At 36.9% G+C, this 18,712-nt stretch overlaps 6 protein-coding genes and 8 pseudogenes across 14 annotated transcripts, besides 1 other annotated feature; 10 read left to right on the top strand and 4 right to left on the bottom strand.

Moving 5' to 3' along the window:
• Positions 1-18,712: part of a mobile genetic element that runs on past both edges of the window.
• Positions 387-1,786, top strand: TVAGG3_0959500 (annotated as a pseudogene). The gene has a single exon. A coding segment is annotated over exon 1 (1,400 nt).
• On the top strand, positions 2,196-3,615 carry TVAGG3_0959490 (annotated as a pseudogene). Its single transcript has one exon. A coding segment is annotated over exon 1 (1,420 nt).
• TVAGG3_0959480 lies at positions 3,648-5,254 on the top strand (annotated as a pseudogene). The gene has a single exon. A coding segment is annotated over exon 1 (1,607 nt).
• On the top strand, positions 6,993-8,215 carry TVAGG3_0959470 (annotated as a pseudogene). Its single transcript has one exon. A coding segment is annotated over exon 1 (1,223 nt).
• On the top strand, positions 9,182-10,062 carry TVAGG3_0959460 (annotated as a pseudogene). Its single transcript has one exon. A coding segment is annotated over exon 1 (881 nt).
• Positions 10,303-11,241, bottom strand: TVAGG3_0959450 (annotated as a pseudogene). Its single transcript has one exon. A coding segment is annotated over exon 1 (939 nt).
• Positions 11,933-12,133, top strand: TVAGG3_0959440 (uncharacterized protein; the record flags this gene model as incomplete). The annotated part of the gene is made up of 1 exon (XM_051253424.1): positions 11,933-12,133. One exon carries the CDS (start codon positions 11,933-11,935, stop codon positions 12,131-12,133), a length of 201 nt encoding a protein of 66 aa, XP_051078998.1.
• TVAGG3_0959430 lies at positions 12,162-12,768 on the bottom strand (annotated as a pseudogene). Its single transcript has one exon. A coding segment is annotated over exon 1 (607 nt).
• On the top strand, positions 13,016-13,390 carry TVAGG3_0959420 (uncharacterized protein; the record flags this gene model as incomplete). Its single annotated transcript, XM_051253423.1, has 1 exon — positions 13,016-13,390. One exon carries the CDS (start codon positions 13,016-13,018, stop codon positions 13,388-13,390), a length of 375 nt encoding a protein of 124 aa, XP_051078997.1.
• TVAGG3_0959410 (uncharacterized protein) lies at positions 13,433-14,017 on the top strand (the record flags this gene model as incomplete). The annotated part of the gene is made up of 1 exon (XM_051253422.1): positions 13,433-14,017. One exon carries the CDS (start codon positions 13,433-13,435, stop codon positions 14,015-14,017), a length of 585 nt encoding a protein of 194 aa, XP_051078996.1.
• On the top strand, positions 14,049-14,751 carry TVAGG3_0959400 (annotated as a pseudogene). The gene has a single exon. A coding segment is annotated over exon 1 (703 nt).
• Positions 14,801-15,064, bottom strand: TVAGG3_0959390 (uncharacterized protein; the record flags this gene model as incomplete). The annotated part of the gene is made up of 1 exon (XM_051253421.1): positions 14,801-15,064. The coding sequence occupies one exon, from the start codon at positions 15,062-15,064 to the stop codon at positions 14,801-14,803; it is 264 nt and encodes an 87-aa protein (XP_051078995.1).
• Positions 15,095-15,340, top strand: TVAGG3_0959380 (uncharacterized protein; the record flags this gene model as incomplete). The annotated part of the gene is made up of 1 exon (XM_001290255.1): positions 15,095-15,340. One exon carries the CDS (start codon positions 15,095-15,097, stop codon positions 15,338-15,340), a length of 246 nt encoding a protein of 81 aa, XP_001290256.1.
• Positions 18,308-18,709, bottom strand: TVAGG3_0959370 (uncharacterized protein; the record flags this gene model as incomplete). The annotated part of the gene is made up of 1 exon (XM_051253420.1): positions 18,308-18,709. One exon carries the CDS (start codon positions 18,707-18,709, stop codon positions 18,308-18,310), a length of 402 nt encoding a protein of 133 aa, XP_051078994.1.

The raw sequence follows: 18,712 nt of genomic DNA, 5'->3' as shown, positions 1-18,712 counted from the left end.
TTATTTTATTTAATAGTTACCGTTGGCAAACCGTTCCATCTCAAATATTGAATGAACTAGAAACGTTTTTTGTTTTCTATATATACTTTTTTGTCCAACGGTAAAACTTTTTACACAACGGTTTTTGAGAGTCGTCGCCGTTGACTTTTTTGTAGAGCACTCAAAATAGTATAACTTTGTCCGGACAAGTAAGGGTCTATCGTCGCTACAGGAAAAGTTACAGGCGTTCCAAGGAAGTATACTTTGAGAAGCCTTTTCTCCCTTATAGAATGAGAGAGGACGGTTATTTTACAAAACCGACAACACTTTGACCGAGTAGTTTTTTGTGCTGAACAAAAAGTGTCATATAAACATCTGTCAAAAACCGCTTTTTAACTTCACTTAAAATGCCACGTAAGCTACGTAAGAATATACGTAAGAGGAAGGGAGCATTGAAACATCCAAAAGTAAAACTGACACCACAACAACAGTTGCAACAACAAATGATGAATGACCCCACTATGTTGCAACAAATGTCAAGCAACCCTATGCTTTTAAACCGAGTTATTGGTGCACAGAGTGGAGGTTTAAGAGCGGCACTTTTAGCGAAAATGGCAGGCTATGGTGGAGCTGCAGACGGAACAGCTTATAACCCTCAAAGTCAAATGAATTTGAGTTCACTCAAAAATCAAATAACAGATGTCAAAAAGTCAAACATAGACATACAGAAACAAATAAGTGAAAACGAAAAGAAACTAGAATATGACAGACACACAAAGAAACTCAATGAGTTAAACGTAGAGAAAAAGAAGAAAGAAGAACAACTGAAAGAACTAAGTACAGAGGAATATGCGAAAAAAGTGTCAGAAAAAGCAGCAGAAGTAGCAAAAATGGAACAAGATGTCATAAATTTGAAAAACCATACTACTCAATATAAAGTACTGAAAGATGAAGAGATAAAACAAAAAGCCCTGAAGACATATATGGATAGCGATGAGTATAAAAAAGAAGTTGAAGCAAATGTAAAGGCAGAAAAACTTTTACAGTTGCAAAACCAAACCGTACAGTATGAAAACTTAGCACAAGAAAGTAAAAATAAACGACGCAGCCATGCAAAAGGCAATGAAAAGCGCGGAATATATAAAAGCTAACAATGACTGGTTAGATGCCCAAGCCAACGCTAAAGCAGCCCAGCTTATAGGGTCAATAAGACAAAAATACAAGCGGATGAAGACAGTTCAAATGAAGCTTTAACGAATGCTGACTTTAAGAACGCCTTCGAAGCTCTTCATAGTAAGGTGAAACAAGTGAACGACTTCTCATCTGGAAAGAAACTGAAGTCTGAAGGTTTCGACAAAGAGTTAAGAGAAGTAGCACAAAATATGACGAAAATAACAGATGCAGCAACGAGACAGGCAGTTCAAAGTGCCTATGACGCCGTTAGAGCAACTGTTGTGAAAAGTCAAGAAAAAGAGTTACAACAGACCAAAACAGACCTAGTAAATGCTTTCTTAAGAACGAAAAGTCAGGTAGGACATTACGCTGCAGATGGAACACATGTGCCAGCTGGTGGAACTTATATACACCAAACCCTCCAAGAGAAGCACCTGCACCAGACTACCTAAAACATTTACATCGTCACATGGACACAGACACAGGCATGCACCAAACCAACACAACAACCAACACAACAACCAACACAACAACCAGCAACAACAACACCTCCACAACCAGCACAACAACCAACACAACAACCAGCACAGCAACCAACAGTTCAAAACCCTGCACAACAACAACCACAAACAGAGCAAGGACATAAAAGAAGTAGAGAACAAGGAAACCAAGAATTTCTTAAAAATGCTTAAAGAAGAGTGGTTTCCCAGATATGTTGACTTTAGTGACAGATATAAAGATGCTATTGGAAAGTTCAAGGATGGAAATACTGACCCGAACCTATTTAGCTTTATGGCTCAGCACCAAAACGGATATAATCTCAAACCTGGAAAATACAAGCTCGCTAAGGGATATGATTTAATAGCATATCATCCAAATGACATGGATGAATTTACTCCGAGATATTTGATGTCAGAGCTAAATGACAATTCAACTTTCGTCATGAAACGCGTAAAAAATAGAGACGGAACGAAAGAACAAAAGCTTATGAATGCGGATGACGTAGATAGGGAAATTGTTAAAACGGTCTCGGAATATATGAAATGTCAGCAGATGAGGTACAAGAAACTCCACAGGAAGAAATAGTTCAGATACAACCAGACATGGAAGAAATAGTTCAGCAACAACAGCTAGAAGAGCCTGAAGGAAACGAACAAGTCACTCCTTGGAAACTAACTTCACAGAACTAGATGAAGATTTGGAACAGCCGAAAAATCTTGACCCTCAACAAGAGTATGCGGAGAATATGGAATATTTCCAAGAGTCTAAAAAAATTCGGCTGACATAGTAGAAGAATATCGAAAAATGTTTGCCGACATACAAAAGACTCCAACACCAGATGAAAATATTCAGCATAGAATGAAGTACTGAAAGAAAATGTACACAAATACAACAACCCTTTTTACTTACGAGCATTTAACGTTCAATCTTCGGATGAACTCGGTGAAGATAAAAGGTTAAATTTCAAGAAAACATATAGAAATGAAACATTGTTTAAAGTTCATTCAGAACCTAACCAAGATGGAAACAAACCTACTTTTGTTTCTGCAGACGATGGAACTACAATGAGATGGGGTCATAAAGCTAATCCGGATAGGTGGTTCATAAACTTACAACCTCAATTCCAAGAAGTTGTAGACGCAATGGAAGTCAATGGTGAACGAGACATAGCTGGTATTTAAGCGCGGCTTTAATGCCATTGAAAGATATGAAAGATGCAGATATTTTGGACCAGTATGAAATGAACATGGCTGATGGAAATATAACACCTGACGTTCTAGAACATTTATCTCAAAGAACTACACAGAACCATAAAGATGGTATATTTGGTGAAGAGTTTAGAAAGAAAGTTAGGGAGACAGAAGGAAGAGAACCTATTGTACATGACCTTGCAAACGAAAGTTTACAAAATGTCATAAAACTTACTTTGCAGACAATGAACCGAGAAGGGATGAATATTTAAGAAAACTCAAATGGACAGTACCAAATGAAATGTTAGTATTGAAAAACATGTTCCTTGACAAAATAAAACCAACTACAGAAATAAACGACGCAAGACTGAAAGATTGGGTAAAAGCTTTCCCATTCACAAAAGATATAGTTGGTAACATGGAAAGAAAACCAGAATGGCTACAAAAACATATATTTGGAAACGAGCATATTCCATATGGACAGGCACTGTTTGAAGAGCTTGAACCGGAAACTCAGGAAAGAGTCATGCAAACAATACGCGAAGACTCAAATACAGACTATGACAAACTCTTTCTAGGATATAGGTTACCTGAGATGGGCGACCAGAGCCAAAAGGCAAAAAGGACATGGGAAATTTGCAACATACTAGATGAACATAATGCAAAGATGCAACAACTTCAAGCAGAGGGCAATGAAGGAAAAAGAAGAGTTAAAAACTCAGTCAGGAAGAAAGTAAAGCTTGGTCCACGTGGGTTCTATTATGACATATAAATCCAACTATTCTATATTTTTACTCATATGAAATGTACGCCGCTCAGAATATAACGCCAACAGTTTTGGATGCTATGAATGGAAATGTTTCCGAATGGTATAACGAATGCGACAATGCCATTAGAAGGTCAGAAATAGTTCCTGGAACTTACGAATATACAACTGCTGTTTCTTATGGAAACGTAGGTGAGTTTGGAGAAGGTTCTTCAACAACAGTAGATATTGCTTGCGACAGGTTTCATATAATTTCTATTGACAACTCTTTCTTATACGTGGAACAAGACATTGAAATAAAACCTTCTGCCAAGTTGTCTGACAAGAAAGGTTGCAATGGAATTTTCTATGTCGGATACCAATATGCTCCAGAAGTTTTCATGGGATATAAGATATATTCTAACTCTGACTTAGTTCAAACAGTAACATGGGCAAACTATGAATGGTTCGCTTTGAGAAACTCAGTACAACCACAAGCTAGAGAACAAACAGACCAGTATGAACTATTGAGAAAATAAGAAGACTTGACCCTAACGTTCCAGGAGTTTATGTTAACCTTTCTGGACAAACTGCAGCAGCAGTAACCAAAGTAAAACTGAAACTTAGAGTTCCTTTGTCATCTTTCCTCATCTTCAGGTTTTTAAGATACTTGCCAAACTGGGCAGGAAAAATTTCTATCGAACTTACTCCAAGCAAAAATAACTTAGTCATTGCACCAACACAAGACCCATTCACTATTACAGACGTAAAGGGAACAAATCAAACGTCATTCGCCGACTTTTGCAAAGACAAAGTTGACTTAGACTTTGGTTTCTCAAACCTCAACACTGAAGTAAACTATTATTTCAATGCTGCTGGAACTGCTTGGGACCCAGTTAAGTTCACATGCGAAAAATTTGAATGCAAGAGAATAGAAAGCAGACTTGCAGTCTATATGTTGGACCCAGATATTTCAAATGCTTTAGCTGCCAAATATATTGCAGTTCCACTTATGTTCCCTATACACCAAATATCTGTCAAAGACTTTGCAGGTGAAGTTGGAAACCAAAGTGCTGACCCAGGTGCAAGAACAGATATTGCTTTAACAACTGCAATGAAACATGCAGATACTATGTTTGTACTGTTCAGACGAACTATAAATGACTATTCTTGCTTCTACAACCCTGGTATTAAATATCATATAAACATAGATGGCAAATACTATCCAAGAGAAGAATATTCTACAGTTGAGGATATGAGGTCATACAACTTGACATTAGATGCTATGAACTTTAACAACAACTTCACAACAACCATTAACCCTGAAATGCAAAGTTCTATTATGCCATATGTGAAAGTATGGACTCATACAGGAGCTCAAAAAACTCAATATACAAATGGAGACCGTTCAAACTTTTGGCTTGGCATTCCATTTGCTGACTCAGAAGACTTTATGGGTGGTATTTCAACTGTTGGTACTGTACAAATACAATATACTGGTGACAGAGACGGTCCAGATGAACTGAGAGCAAAGAAGTTTACAAAACCAATAGCACTTTTCACGGAAGATGCTCTTTTGAAGATTCGTTCGATGAAACCTGCTGGGGCTCCTCAGATTGGCATAACGACAGCTTCCATCGAGCAGATTTTGGCAGCAGGTCAGTAAGTTGTTCTTGAACTGACTTCTCTCCGTCAAATATTGACAGTACGCCAGTTTTGACATAATATTGTATTATAAACTTCCTTTAGAAATATCGGTCAGTTTTGTTGTTATATTTTTGTCTGCTTCAAGAACTTTCACCATTTCGGTTATACCAACTTTCTTTGCTTTATGAAAATATTTTGGTTCAGCAAAGACTGCTATTCTATAACATTTTCCATTGTTTGTATAAAGAACTATTCTGTCAATGTATTTGTATTGTTTGTGTGTGTAAACTTTGTTCTGCTTCAATTCGAAGAGATACTCAAATACGTCCATCTTTTTATTCTAAGTAAAATGTCATTTCCGAAAAATAGAAGCGTAAGTGTTTCAAAAGGTTTAATGGCGGTGGCAGATGTGAAGTTAAATTCACCAACTCAAACAAACAGTCAAAGTGTTGTTGTCAATGTCAAAAAAGAGATGTTGAAGTGGGGAAACCATACGAAGACGAAAGATGGTATAACAATAGTTCCTGTAAAAGAACAACCAACATATCCTGAAGTTAGCAGAGACTTAAGTTCTGTTGCAGATATTCGAAACCGACTACCAACAACTGAAAGACAAACTTAAAACTCAGAGAAGATTTGTCAAGCTTTGGGTATAATGTTAAACTTGGTCGAACCACAACCCTGTAAAAGTGAACTCATATGTCATCGCACCTCATGAAATTTGAAAGAACTATTGAAACTTTTGACAGAGGCAGACGATATAAACATCAAAGAAATAGAACCCGACTTAGTTGCTTGTGGTGTTTCATATAATGTCATTGACAAGATATACGTTATGAAAGGAGGTGAAACGTTGAACTTAAAATATAGTTTCCCAGACGTCATAAAAATATTTGACGACCACAACATTTCATTAAAATTTATTTGCTAAGTAAATGGCAGAAGACACAATGGTTTATACTATTACGACTAAAAAACCCTGAGTCATATAATTCTATAACAACAAAACTTACAAAGTCCTCAAGGACGATATTGTAAACTAACTTAAACACAATGACGACTAAAGCCTGTTTTGCTCTTTTGACACCAGAAGATTTTATTGTTGTGAATGGTAAAAAATACTCCTTTGAAGATACTTACTCAGATATACCACCAACAGGTTTTGTTGACTTATTTAATACTTTAAGGACGGATGTAAACATGTGCTGCAACTAGAGCAGGTTTCATTATGTTTGGATGTCCGACTGAGTTTAGTATAAACGATATGAGCTATAATACAAAACTTATATCTGGTTTTTACTACCAACAGTTTCCTATAACAGGAAAAGGTGTCATACAAGGAATGTCTGTTCCATTGACTTTAAGCACACCAATCTTATATATTGTTTCAAACTTAGGTTCAAAGTGTTATTCGAATGTCGACAGAAACTATTATGACCAAAAGATACTTATGCGTATAAACAACACTTTCTCTGCTGGTTTGCCTATTGTTCATTCGAATGCAGAATTTTCAGCTTAGTAACTCAAACACTTTAGCAAATAAACTTAACCTTAGTTGACGCAAACTTTGTTCCTGTAAAACTTTTATGTCCTATGTATTTGTCAATGACGGCAGAAAGTTTCGAATTGGAAGATGAACTGGTGAAAGTATTGTATTACAAGAACAACTTCAACAACAAATAGCTCAAGAACAACAAATGCAACACAATGCAACAACAAAGTCAAGAATAAAAAAAATTTTTTTTTATTTTATAAAAATGTACAGAATAGATGTTTCAGATTTTTATGACTTCCAAGCATTCAGAAATATGTGTCCATTTCGAGGACTATAACAAAGCAGTCGAGAATTTGAAACGTTTAGTCATTTATGTCGACTCTGCCCCAGAATGTTATGTCATGAAAGAATGGGATGTTGTCTTTAACAAACCAAGAGCAACAATAGTCTGAACAAGAATGTAGACAGAAACTTAAGAAAATAAAAGTCGTACAAGTTGGCATGAAGATGTTAGATGCTTGGGATATCTTATTGTCAAAGTTAGAAGATTTTTCAGTTCGTGGTATAAAGTTTCTATACACCTTCTCCAAACTTCTATTCTATCTTCACTGGATATAAATATGAACAAGTAGAATGGAAAGAAAATATTATAGAAGCTTGGTTAGACCATGTCAAAGAAATTATATGCAATGGAAACGAAAAGGTTATGAGTATATCTTATGTTGGTTTGCAAACATCTTACAACATCCAAGTGCTAAAAATGAAACTGCTCTCATTATAATTGGAAAACAAGGAACTGGTAAGAACACTTCTTTACAGATATTTGTGCAAACTGTTAGAAGGTTATTCGAACCCGAATATGACAAACTTAGAAAACATGTGCAATTTAACTCCTCAATAGAGAATATGAAACTTATAGTTGCAATGAACTTCAAAGTATAGATACAACAAAAGTTTTGAACTCAGATGCTTTGAAGAGTCTTATAACAGACAAAGTTGGAGTTGTTGAAAGAAAATATAAAGACCAAAGAGTTTGTGAAAATGTTGCAAACTTCATTATGGTTTCAAACAACTGTTCCGATGAAGTTAGAAAGTTCTGACAGAAGATATGTAGTTGTCAGAACGTCAGAAGCTCATATGCAAGATACAGAATATTTTGACGACTTAGCAGAAACTTTGACATCTGACTTTTACAACCACTTGTTCTCATATTTATGACATTAGATATTTCTAAGTTCAATCCAAGACAAATTCCACATACCGAAGAAGAGACAAACATTGTTAGAAGCAAACAAGAGTGTATATGAACTGTTATAGATGAACTAACTTTGAGTGTTTAGATGAAAGGTCATTGTACGATGTATAAACAATATTGTCAAGAATATGGTTATATGACAGCTTCTAAACGAACATTCTTGGCAAATGTCAAAAGTCTTTTAGACGTTACAGAACGGCGTATATACAAAGAAAAATTTTTCTGAGTAAATTTAAAAAAATATTTTTTTATCCGATAGAAAAGATGACGAAATATATTTCAGTCAACAAATACATGACAGACTTAAAGAAGAACTAGACCCATTCGCTTATTTGAATGTTTACTTCTACCATTTTGAAAAGTCTTACATTGACAAAGTTTGGAACATCGAACCAGTTAAGTTTGCTATTGTGACTAAAAATGGTGCGAAATTTGAAGACTTAGACATAGAAGGTTTGTTAGCAGTCAAAGAAATTTTGACAGAAGGTTCTCAAACCTTAAAGAAGGCAAAGCATACAAACTTGTTATACCTTATGAACCAAAGAAAGCAGACGACTATGAATATTATGAGTCTAAGATAGTTGAAGTTCAAGGTAAATTGGGTAAAAAGATTTTAGAGTCTAAGCCAGTGTTTGCTCCTAAAGAGGAAGAGAACATTGACATTGACCCAGAAATGTTCTAAAAATAAAATTTTATTTTTACATGTCAAATTTCTTTTTCTCTGGAACTGTTCAGGTTCTTTCTTCTCTTTCTACTTTCTTTTTCTACTTTCTTTTCTTTCTTTTCTCTCTTCTTCTTTTCTGGTGGAGTTATGTCAAATTTCTCGAACCATATTTATGTAAAAGTTCTTTGTCCTTTAATAGCTTCTTCTATTCTGTTTTCTATTTCATCTTCAAGAACAGCGCATGTGTCTTCTTTGCATTCTAAGAACTTTTGTTGGACTTCATCTTTCCAAGGCGTCATCTCTGTCAACAAGTCTGTCATTGACAAATTTTAAGACTTGCTCTTTGTAATGTTTTATGGTTCTTGTCATATTCCCAGAAACAGAACTTTAGAACAAATTCACCTTTCTTGTTTACACTATGTAAGATTTTATGGTCGACAGAGTTTTTGCTGTCAAAAAGCTTGTCTCGAATATAGATAGCGAAATCGCTAGACATTTTCTAAAAGATAAAAATTTTAATTTTTCTAAAAATATGTTAGAAAAAAAGTTTGCTGACATTGACAAGAAATTTGAGAATGTTTTGAAGAAGAACAAGAGGAAGTTAGAAAATGCTCAGATAAAGCCTATACATGAAAGTTCTTATTTGCTCAGAATGGTATAACAGGTCTAATCGCCACCACCTGGGTCGGTAAGACTTTCACTTATCTTAAAATGGCTGCACAACAACAAGAACTAGATGAGAAGAACCCATTCTATGAGTTAGTTGTTATTTGTAGTACTTTGGTCAATTTGACCAAACCGTCAATTCGTTCAAAGATATTATAAAGAAGTCTAAGTTAGTATGTATAAAGGATACTGAGTTGTTAGATTGGATAAAGAAGTACCAAAGAAGAGTTTTGAAGTATAATGCTATAAATGAGTATATAAATTCTAAGTTCAAAGACCCAAATGAGGAAATGCAGAGAATATTAGAGAAGAAAACACTTCAGAAACAAACAGAAAGAGATAGAATACATTTCGAAGAAATTGCAATCTTACGATTGGAAGACTTACCCTCATAGATGTCTTCTTATTTTAGATGATTTCGCTTCTCATCCTTTGTTAAAGAATAGAGAACAAATATGTGTCGAATTCTTAAGAAGCTCAGACACTTTAACATCTCAGTTGTCATTTGTGTACAGACAGCAAAGAGTTTAAGTAAGGATGTAAAGAGAATACTTACTGATATCATACTTTTCCCTGGATTGTCCGAAGACGATTTTCATGGAACTTATGAAAGAGTCCATGGCAGGTAAGTTTGACAGACATGAACTATGGAGAAGTACAAAGTCATACAAGACCCTCATACTTCTTTCAGAATTCATATCTACGCAAACAAAGTTCAAATTGTAAAAAGTCAAGCTTGAAAAATAAAGAGTTTTGGCGACCAGGGTTTTTTCACTACTCGCTGTTCTTCATGAAATTTCATACGGAATTCAATAAAAATAATGTTTATGTTAGAATGTTAGATCTAACATGTTTTCTAACATGTTTTCTAACATGTCTAAAAACATACAAAATTCATGAAATTTCATACGGAATTCAGCAAAAATAATGTTTATGTTAGAATGTTAGATCTAACATGTTTTCTAACATGTTTTCTAACATAACTATTTACAAGCGTTTTACATGGTATATGTTGCGATGGTTCATGACTCTAAACAATTTCGTAGCTTCTATTTCTTCTGTCAGTATGTCAAAAGTTTTAACGATACCGAAAGTTTCTTTATACTCTTCTTGACGTCAGATAGAAGGAATCGTCAGCAGTTGGATAGTTTTTGTTCAGAAATTCTAACATGTTCATTTATCTTCTGCTGGTTTTTCTGCTTCTTTCTTTAAATCTGCATAGTCGTTTCGCATACGTTCTATCTCTTTGACGGAGTAGTTATATTTCCTCATTGCTGCTTTACATTTTGAACATTGCGGATTCATTTTTGCGTTATATTCTGAAACCTTACCTGCTAAAACAACTAAGGCGTCAATGGTTTTCTTCATCTCGAACATAGCGGGTCTTATTTGTTCGTTCCATATTTTACATCTTCTATCTTTATCTCTTATTTCCCAAACACATTTTGCAACTAATGAAACAAAGTTGTCGTAGGTCTTAAATTCTTCGGATTTGTAAAGGTCAGAGATGTTCTTATATACCATGTCGCAATCTTTGTCCATAACCTTATGGTTGCAATGAAAACCAAGGAATTCATAATTTACCTTTCGTATGAACTTCTTTATTTCTACTGAGTCAGTTGCTTTGACTTCTATTTCGTCAAATTCGGGAATGGTTAGTTTTTGTTGTTGGATTTCAGGCAATTTGGGTAAATGGTCAATAATGTCCTGCATTTCATAAAGATACTGTTCATTTGTTTCATCTTTCGCACTACAGTCTAAATTACTTGTTAAAAGTTCTTGCTTTATCTTCTGGATTTTTGTTTCGAAAGTATATGAAGAAGGAATGAAGTTTTTCATCTCTACTAACATAGATGTTGGATTCATAACTAGCGAGTTTGGTGCTGTAGTTGTTTGAATTGTTGTTGTGCCGATTGTTGAAATCATGTCTTTTATACAAAATAAAAAAAAATAAATAAAATAAAAAATAAAACTAATTTTATTTTTATTTCGGGAAAATTCATGAAAATTCAAGAGTTTTAGACCATGTTAGAAAACGTGTTAGAAAACATGTTAGATCTAACATTCTAACATAAATTATATTTTTGCTGAATTCAGCAACAAAATTCAAATTGTAAAAAGTCAAGCTTGAAAAATGTAAGTGTTTAGTCTTAGTAAGATGGTAGCTTCTTAAAGCAAATACCATTGCTGAGTTTTATGTACGTGAGAGAAGTACAATGAATTCAATTACGAGTACAATTGCAATGACAACTAAGGCAACTATTTTTGTCTTTTGCCAGCAAGGTACTTCTTCTCTTCCAATGGTTCGGCAGAACTATACTCACTCATGAGAAATGCCAAAACGGTTTAATAGAAAAAGTGTCATTTTTTCATGTCCGAAGACTCGAAGGTGCAACACTTCCAAAATACCGACGAACTCAGAAGAGCAGCATGGCAGTATGTTCTTGACAACTTCTTTGAGTTCTCCAGGAACACCTTGGAAAATGCTGAAGAACTCCGACACAGAGAATTTGGAGAAATTGCACTCCAATACTACCTTGACAAACAAAGGGTAAACAAAGGGTAAACAAAGGGTAAAATAAGACTAAAAACTTAACGTTTAAAAAGTGACATTTTTATGAGCTCCGAGTCACCGAGAAAACTTGGTCAGATGTTAGCAGCTTACTTCCCTGAGGAGGATGGAAGCGTTACATACGTAAGGTTCAAAAACAACGAACCTGGAATTGCGTACCAAATTCGCAATTACATGACCATGGAAGAGTACGAAAGGTTTCTACAAGAGAAACCAGCTCTAAACAACTCAGAAAAGAAAGAGTAAAAAGTTTAACTCGTAATTGTTTATTTTTTTACTTGTATGGGCAAGCTGCAAGAATGAAGTCAACTATCTCCGTCTTTGTCTTGACCAGTTGGACTGCTCTTGCGAGTACGTCTGTTTTGCGGTCTCCAGCTGGTGTCTGACCTTCGTAATTGCGCATGTTCTTGAGAGCTCCAGTTGTAAATGATTGTAGGATGAAGAGTCTCTCAGACTGCTTGAGGTAGTCTTCACGGTCACGAACCGAATCTGTGGTACGAGTCGAATCGGTCGGTCGATTTGAGGGAAGAGACTGAAAGCCTGTCATCTTCCATAGGGGCTGTGGCATAATCTTTGCGTAAACGGTTCAGACCTTCTTCGAACTCTTGGTCTCTCTTCGATTTGGATTGAGATTGGAATTGCTGGGGTGGAGCTTGCTGGAACATCCAAGGGTTGGGGAAGTAAGGCATAGGCTGAGGAGGGTAGTTCGGGAAGCCTTGTGGTAGGTAGTAACCTTGAGGTGGAAATTGGTAGTAATTTGGTGGAGGGACTTGCTGGAACTGAGGTTGCTGAGGAGACTGTTGTGGTTCTGCAGCTTTCGGTTCTGCAGCTTTCGGTTCTTCTGGCTTTGGAAGGCGTTCAGGAAGAGGAACGTCAGTCATCCGTTTGTGTCCTGTCGGAAGGAAAAACTTTTCCTGTCGGAAGGAAAAACTTTTTCTGTCGGAAGGAAAAACTTTTTCTGTCGGAAGGAAAAACTTTTTCTGAAGTTCGACCAAAAAGTTCTCAATTTTCGAAAATTTGAATGGTTTACGGACGGACAACTGGAAGAGTTCTTCCTGTCGTCGGGAAAAATTTTTCCCTTTGTCCGGAAAATTTTTTCCAGTTGTCGGGAAAATATTTTCCTGTCGGATGGAAGGACTCGGAATGCCAGAAGGATTTGACGAGGCAATTTACCTAATTGAAATTAACAACTGCGTAAAAGACTACTTGCGCAGGGTAATGAAGCCCAAGGTCAAGTTCACCACTATTTCTGGAAGGTCTACACTTCAGCTCGAGACTTCGACTGGAATTCCAATTCAAATACCAGACGGGACAGCCTACGATGGCATAAAGGACGCCAAAAGAGAAGCTCTTGTTAAGTTCCTAAACAAACGTCCTTGGATAAAAATACCAAACAAGGAGAACCCCCTACCCCATATGAAATTGGCAATTCAGTCTCTCCTTCACTTCTCGGGTCAGCCGTTCTACATAACCTGTGAAGGCGACATCCAACCAGTTCAGTAAACCTTAACGTTTAGAGTAAAAACATTTTTTTTCATTTTTTGAATGAAGCAAGTTAAATTCGTCCCACACCAATCTCAATGGACCGATGAAGAGTTTCAAGCCATGGTTGAAGGTGTTGAGAACGACATAGACGGCGAACTTGAAGGAGCTCAAACCACAATTGCAACCAAAATTGCACAAGTCAAGGAACAGATAGCTCCACTTAAAGCTACCAAAGCTACTCTTGACCTCATGGATACTTACCGTTTAGAAGTAAAGAGTGGAATAAGACAATTAAAATTAAAACTTCTAAACTACGAAGCTATACTCCAAAAGTTAGCAGAAATGAGAAGACTTTACCAGAGCTACTTACATGTAAGGGACTTACCTTCAAGCAGTCCGACCAAAGATGAATTTTCTGACATTGTCCCAATTTTGTCCGAAAGTCAGCTCAGATGTTTTGAACTGCTCCCAACATATCCAGAATATGAACGTTTGCCTGAACTCTTCCGCAATCTCAAAAAACGTTTTTTGGTTCTCATGTTCGAAACTTTTATCGGAAGAGACAACAAACGTTCAGAAGAAGAACAAGATATTATTTTAAACTTGTTGTATGACTTAACCGTCATAACAAGCTTTTTGAAGTAAAACCGTCATTCTCAAACCACTTCATTTTTCGATGTCCGAACAAGCACCGAAGCCGAACACAATGGCAGATGTCCTTTCAATGTTGCCAGACAAGCGCCCAGTTCAAATTCAAATTGCCCAATTGAAAGCTCATCTGACAAACACCGTTAAGACTCTCCAAAGTAGTCTTATGTCAGAGATGACCAAGCTCAAAGCCGATGTCCTCATGAACCAAGCTTCCAATGAGAAATGCCTGAATGATTTGACGGAAACCTTGCGCATTTACGCGAGAGAGAACCGAGACCTTGCCAGACTCATCTACCGTTTCTTCGAAGAGATAGACGCCATCTGGAAGGTACTCGGAAAGGACAGAACATGCAACACCGTAATTCGTGAACACAGAATTGAAGAAGGAATTGTCGAGGAAGAAGAGAAACACGAAGAAGAGGAAGAGAAGAAGAGGAAGAAGAGAAACACGAAGAAGAGGAAGTTTGGGCAACCCTTGTTGCCGATGACACTTACGAAATTTCCCAACCCTACCCATACCAAATCCGCAACAGGAGACCGGCAAGGTTCTTACCCCAGTCCTCAACAACTTGGGACACTTGAACCTTAACCTTCGGAATCGCGGTTCAATTTCCATGGGCAAGCTTGTCGCAATTCAATGGGTTCCAAATCCAGGCAAGAAGACGAAGGTCAGACACATTGACGGTGACAAGCTCAACAACCGTAAGGAGAACCTCGAGTGGTTCTAAGAGTAAAAAAATTTTATTTTAGGGGGAAACCCCAAGTAAATTTAGGTGTTTATTTGGATAAGTATGTGAAATTAAGGTCAATTTGCAAAATTAGTTCCCGACCTTTGAATTGGACTCTTTCGTTCTCCCAGTTGCGTAGGAGGTCGTCCCAGAGGAGTTGGTAAATTTGCCAATCCAAGGACGATTTGTCCTCCCAGGCATTGAGGATGTACTGCTCGTAGAGTCTCATGACCTCTGCCTTGCACCAGACACCCTCTCCCTTGGAACGTAAGGCTTCTTCGAAGTGCTCGAATGCGATTGGCTGCGTGACCATCCGAAATGACACTTTTTGTCCGTTTGGTCAATGTTCGTGTCTCGTGCCATAGTCGACGAAAATACAGACAAACAGGTTATATATGAGTTTGAGACCAAGAATGGTGTAACTCGACCTGTCCGATTCAAAGACTCCGAGGGCGACCATGAAATTAAACGGAAATTAGCTAGGAAGGAATATAAAATGGACTGGTTGCCACCACCTCCACCTCCACCACCTTTACCTGTTCCTCAAGTAAATAAGCCTTTCCCGTTCCCAAGAATTCCCACATTTTAATTCAAATTCGAATAAAAATTTTTTATTTCATGCAATGTTTTATTTCTGTGCCGTCTTCAAGTATGCCCCAGTACTTACGCTTGGAGAGGACATGAACTTCGGTGAAAATACCTTATTAGCTTAAAAGCCCATCTTTTCACCGACCATTCCCATTTCAATGAGTTTGTTATAGCCTTCTTCGTTCGTCATGAGTGCGTCAATGTTCTCATAGTAAACCACAACTTTCGATTTGACTTCGGAGAAGAATTTGTTGTAGTTGTCAAGGACTGCTTTGCGAACTGAGGGTAAGACCAATGTTCGACAATAGGTTTTAATGTGGTTACTAAGCCACTTTGACCTTGAGTGAATTCGTACTTCAAAACAAAAGGAGAAAACCTTTCAACAAAGTTGTCGACCTTCTCATAATGTTTACTCTTCATCTCTTGAGGTTTCTTAATGGAATATCCCCATGTCGAATTCATAAGCAATTTGAGTGTCATTGCAAGTTTGGGGTTTGAAGCTTTCCTAATATCATACAGTTGTTGTATGACTTTTCCAACTGTATAGTTCCTTCCCGGGAACTCACCATCTTCGTTTGGAATTCCAGTCGGAATATATTGGACAAACCTCATGTATGCAGCGTTAAGGTCGACATAGTATATCTTTTCATCTGAGTCGAACTTGTCGCAACCAATTGGTCCAGTTTGTGGAAATTCAAGTGAGTCTCTTATCTTCTGAGAAACTTCTCCTGTTATCTCATAAACATCGTCGAAGCAACCTGTTTCATATAAAACCTTCTGACCTAACTCAGATGCTCTCCAATACAATTTGACGTCAATTGGATGTCTCAATGGAAGTTTGTTTATAGCATCTTGAAGTTCTTGCAACCTCATTGGAAGTTCTTCTGGTTCAGTTGGTCCGAACAATCCAACTTGTTGTGTACTTCTTTTGTACTAGAACTTTGTCTGGAACAACTTTTGGTCTTGCTAACAATGAAAAGTTTGTTTCGTCTTTTGGTACAAAAGTTTCTGTCAGCTTGTCATCTGGAATTGGTTCCAACAAACCTTTCTCGAAAAGAATGTTTACAGCTCTGACAATGTTGCACTTGCCTTTTCCGAACAATGGGTTTGTAAGACTTTCGTTCAACATGAAGTGGTTGTGGACAATTGCAATCTTCAACCATGGTAAGTCTTTGTCAACAACATAGTCGTCATGTGAAGAACCTTTAGCTGTAGGTATGTTGACTCGGATATTGACATTTGCCAACGGTGCAACTTTTGCCAATTGACCTCTAAGAATGTACCTTGTCTTCACACATGACTCAAGATACTTCATTTCTCTTCTGTAACAAGACCAGAGTTCCTGAGACATGTAAGAATACAAGGTTCATTGACAATTGTTTCAATTGAATTGTAAATTCCATACCTTGTCAAGTCAATGTCAGACTTATTTATGAGGGGAAGTATCCAGCATGTTGTCTGACTGCTTGAGGGTTAGGTTGGTACCATTCGAACTTGACACTTGCAATTCCTTCAATTGCATTCAAAAATGTCTGAGTCGGAGTCAACCATTTGTTCTCTCTTTGTAGTCTTGAAAGCGTCAAGAAGTTTTGCAGCTGTTTGTTCATTGCCATTTGCATAGTAAATGTGACCATCCAAATCCGTTATGGTCAATCTGAGATTGTGTCCTTTTCTTATTTCCGTCTTGTATGGCAGCAAGTACTCCCATTGAAGCCTTCTTTGTTCTTTCCTTCGTCAAAGTTTACTGTAAAGGTTCGACCAGATGTAATTTGACTTCTAACTTCACGATACTTTTCATATGCATATCTTGTTCTTTCCATGGGAGCATGACCATCCTCTGCACTACCTTTTTTCCTTCTCAAAGGATGCAATTGTTCGTCATGTTTCCAGTAGAATCTGCAAAGCCGTCGTGTCCTTCAACTTGAGGTTCACTAACATCGAAAGGCATGTCCATAAGACGTTCTTTTCTAACCTCTCTAGTCTGTTTGGATAATTTGCACGTGCTGTTTCCAAATCCATTTCGTAGCGAAGACCAGACAATTTGTCATAGACTTTTATGGGTCTTCCCTTCCTATATTTAAAATTCTTCGAAACTCTCCAACCATATCTTTGTAACTCTGCTTTTATTCTAGCAGACTTTCTATCCATTCTATATGGGGGCATTTTTATAAAAATAAAAAAATGTTTTTTTCTTTACTTAACATAACCGCCTGCTGCCATAAGTCTTTGACGCCAACCCATACCAGCTAATGAAGGTTGACTTGGTTTAGTTTCCAAACTAAACTTTGGTTTTGGTTTATCTTCAGTTTTTGGTTTCTCTTCTTCTATCGGTTTTTCGTCACTTTTCGGTTCCTCTGACTTTACTTCACCTGCGAAACAGTTGTGTTGTCAACATCTTCATAAATATCATATGCCATTTGTTTTTGTTTTCCTTTCAATTTTTTGTGTTTGTTGTAAAGTTTAGAATATTTCGACTCTAAGTCAATGAGATGTTCTATAATGAACTGTTGGTCAGTGAAGTAAACTTTTCCATCTGTTGTCTCGAAAGCTCCTTCAGACTTCAATATTTTATTTGTGAGAGTCTGTTTCTTTTTTGAGATACTAGCCGTTCCATTTCTATGAAAAGTGACTTTATAGTTAGGGTTTGTATTTCCAGACCTGGCACTTTCTATTATTGAATTTTTCTCTTCATCTGTAAGTTCTTTGACAGGTTTTGACAATGGTTCTGAACTTTTTGTTTGTGGTGTCAAATCTACCGTTTCAACTTCTTCGGTCATTTCATCTCAGTAAAAAATTTTAGTTTGGTTTGTTTTCAACTGGTTGTTTAGGTTTTTTAAGTCGGTCTAAAACTTCCTGAGGTATAGGAAGAACTTGACAAACACGTTGTGTAACTGCTGGAAGCCGACAAATCCATCTTGAACCCATTTGTCTCAATGCTGTATTGTTCATTTCATCTCAGTAAAAAACTTTACATTCCCCAAGTTTGAGGTGGTTGCGGTTGGTTATTGTTTACCCACTGTTGTGCATGGTTATATCCTCTGTTAAAGAATCTTTCACCTTGGTCCATATAGTGTCCTGCTTGGTTATAGTAGTCATTTGCTTTGTTATAATAGTTTCCTGCTTGTCTTCCTACATTGTCCATCCATCCTTGAACTTTTCCTCTTGTTTCAGGATTTGGAATAAGATTTGCTGCATCTCGTGCTACATCCCAACCTTTCTGTACAGTTTGTATAATAGGTTGTGCTTTCTCTTTAAGTATACCTAATGTACTCAAAATCTTCCTTCCAACTCCAAATACACCTCTGGCTATTGTTCCCACTGCGGGCAAAAATCTGGATGCAACTCCTGCTAATGCGCCAAATAAACCCATTTC

This window comes from Trichomonas vaginalis, chromosome I (genome assembly GCF_026262505.1).
Source record: "Trichomonas vaginalis G3 chromosome I, whole genome shotgun sequence".
NCBI classification, from domain to species: domain Eukaryota; phylum Parabasalia; order Trichomonadida; family Trichomonadidae; genus Trichomonas; species Trichomonas vaginalis.
Note: the sequence above shows the minus strand (reverse complement) of the source record. Positions and strands in the feature narration are given on the sequence as shown.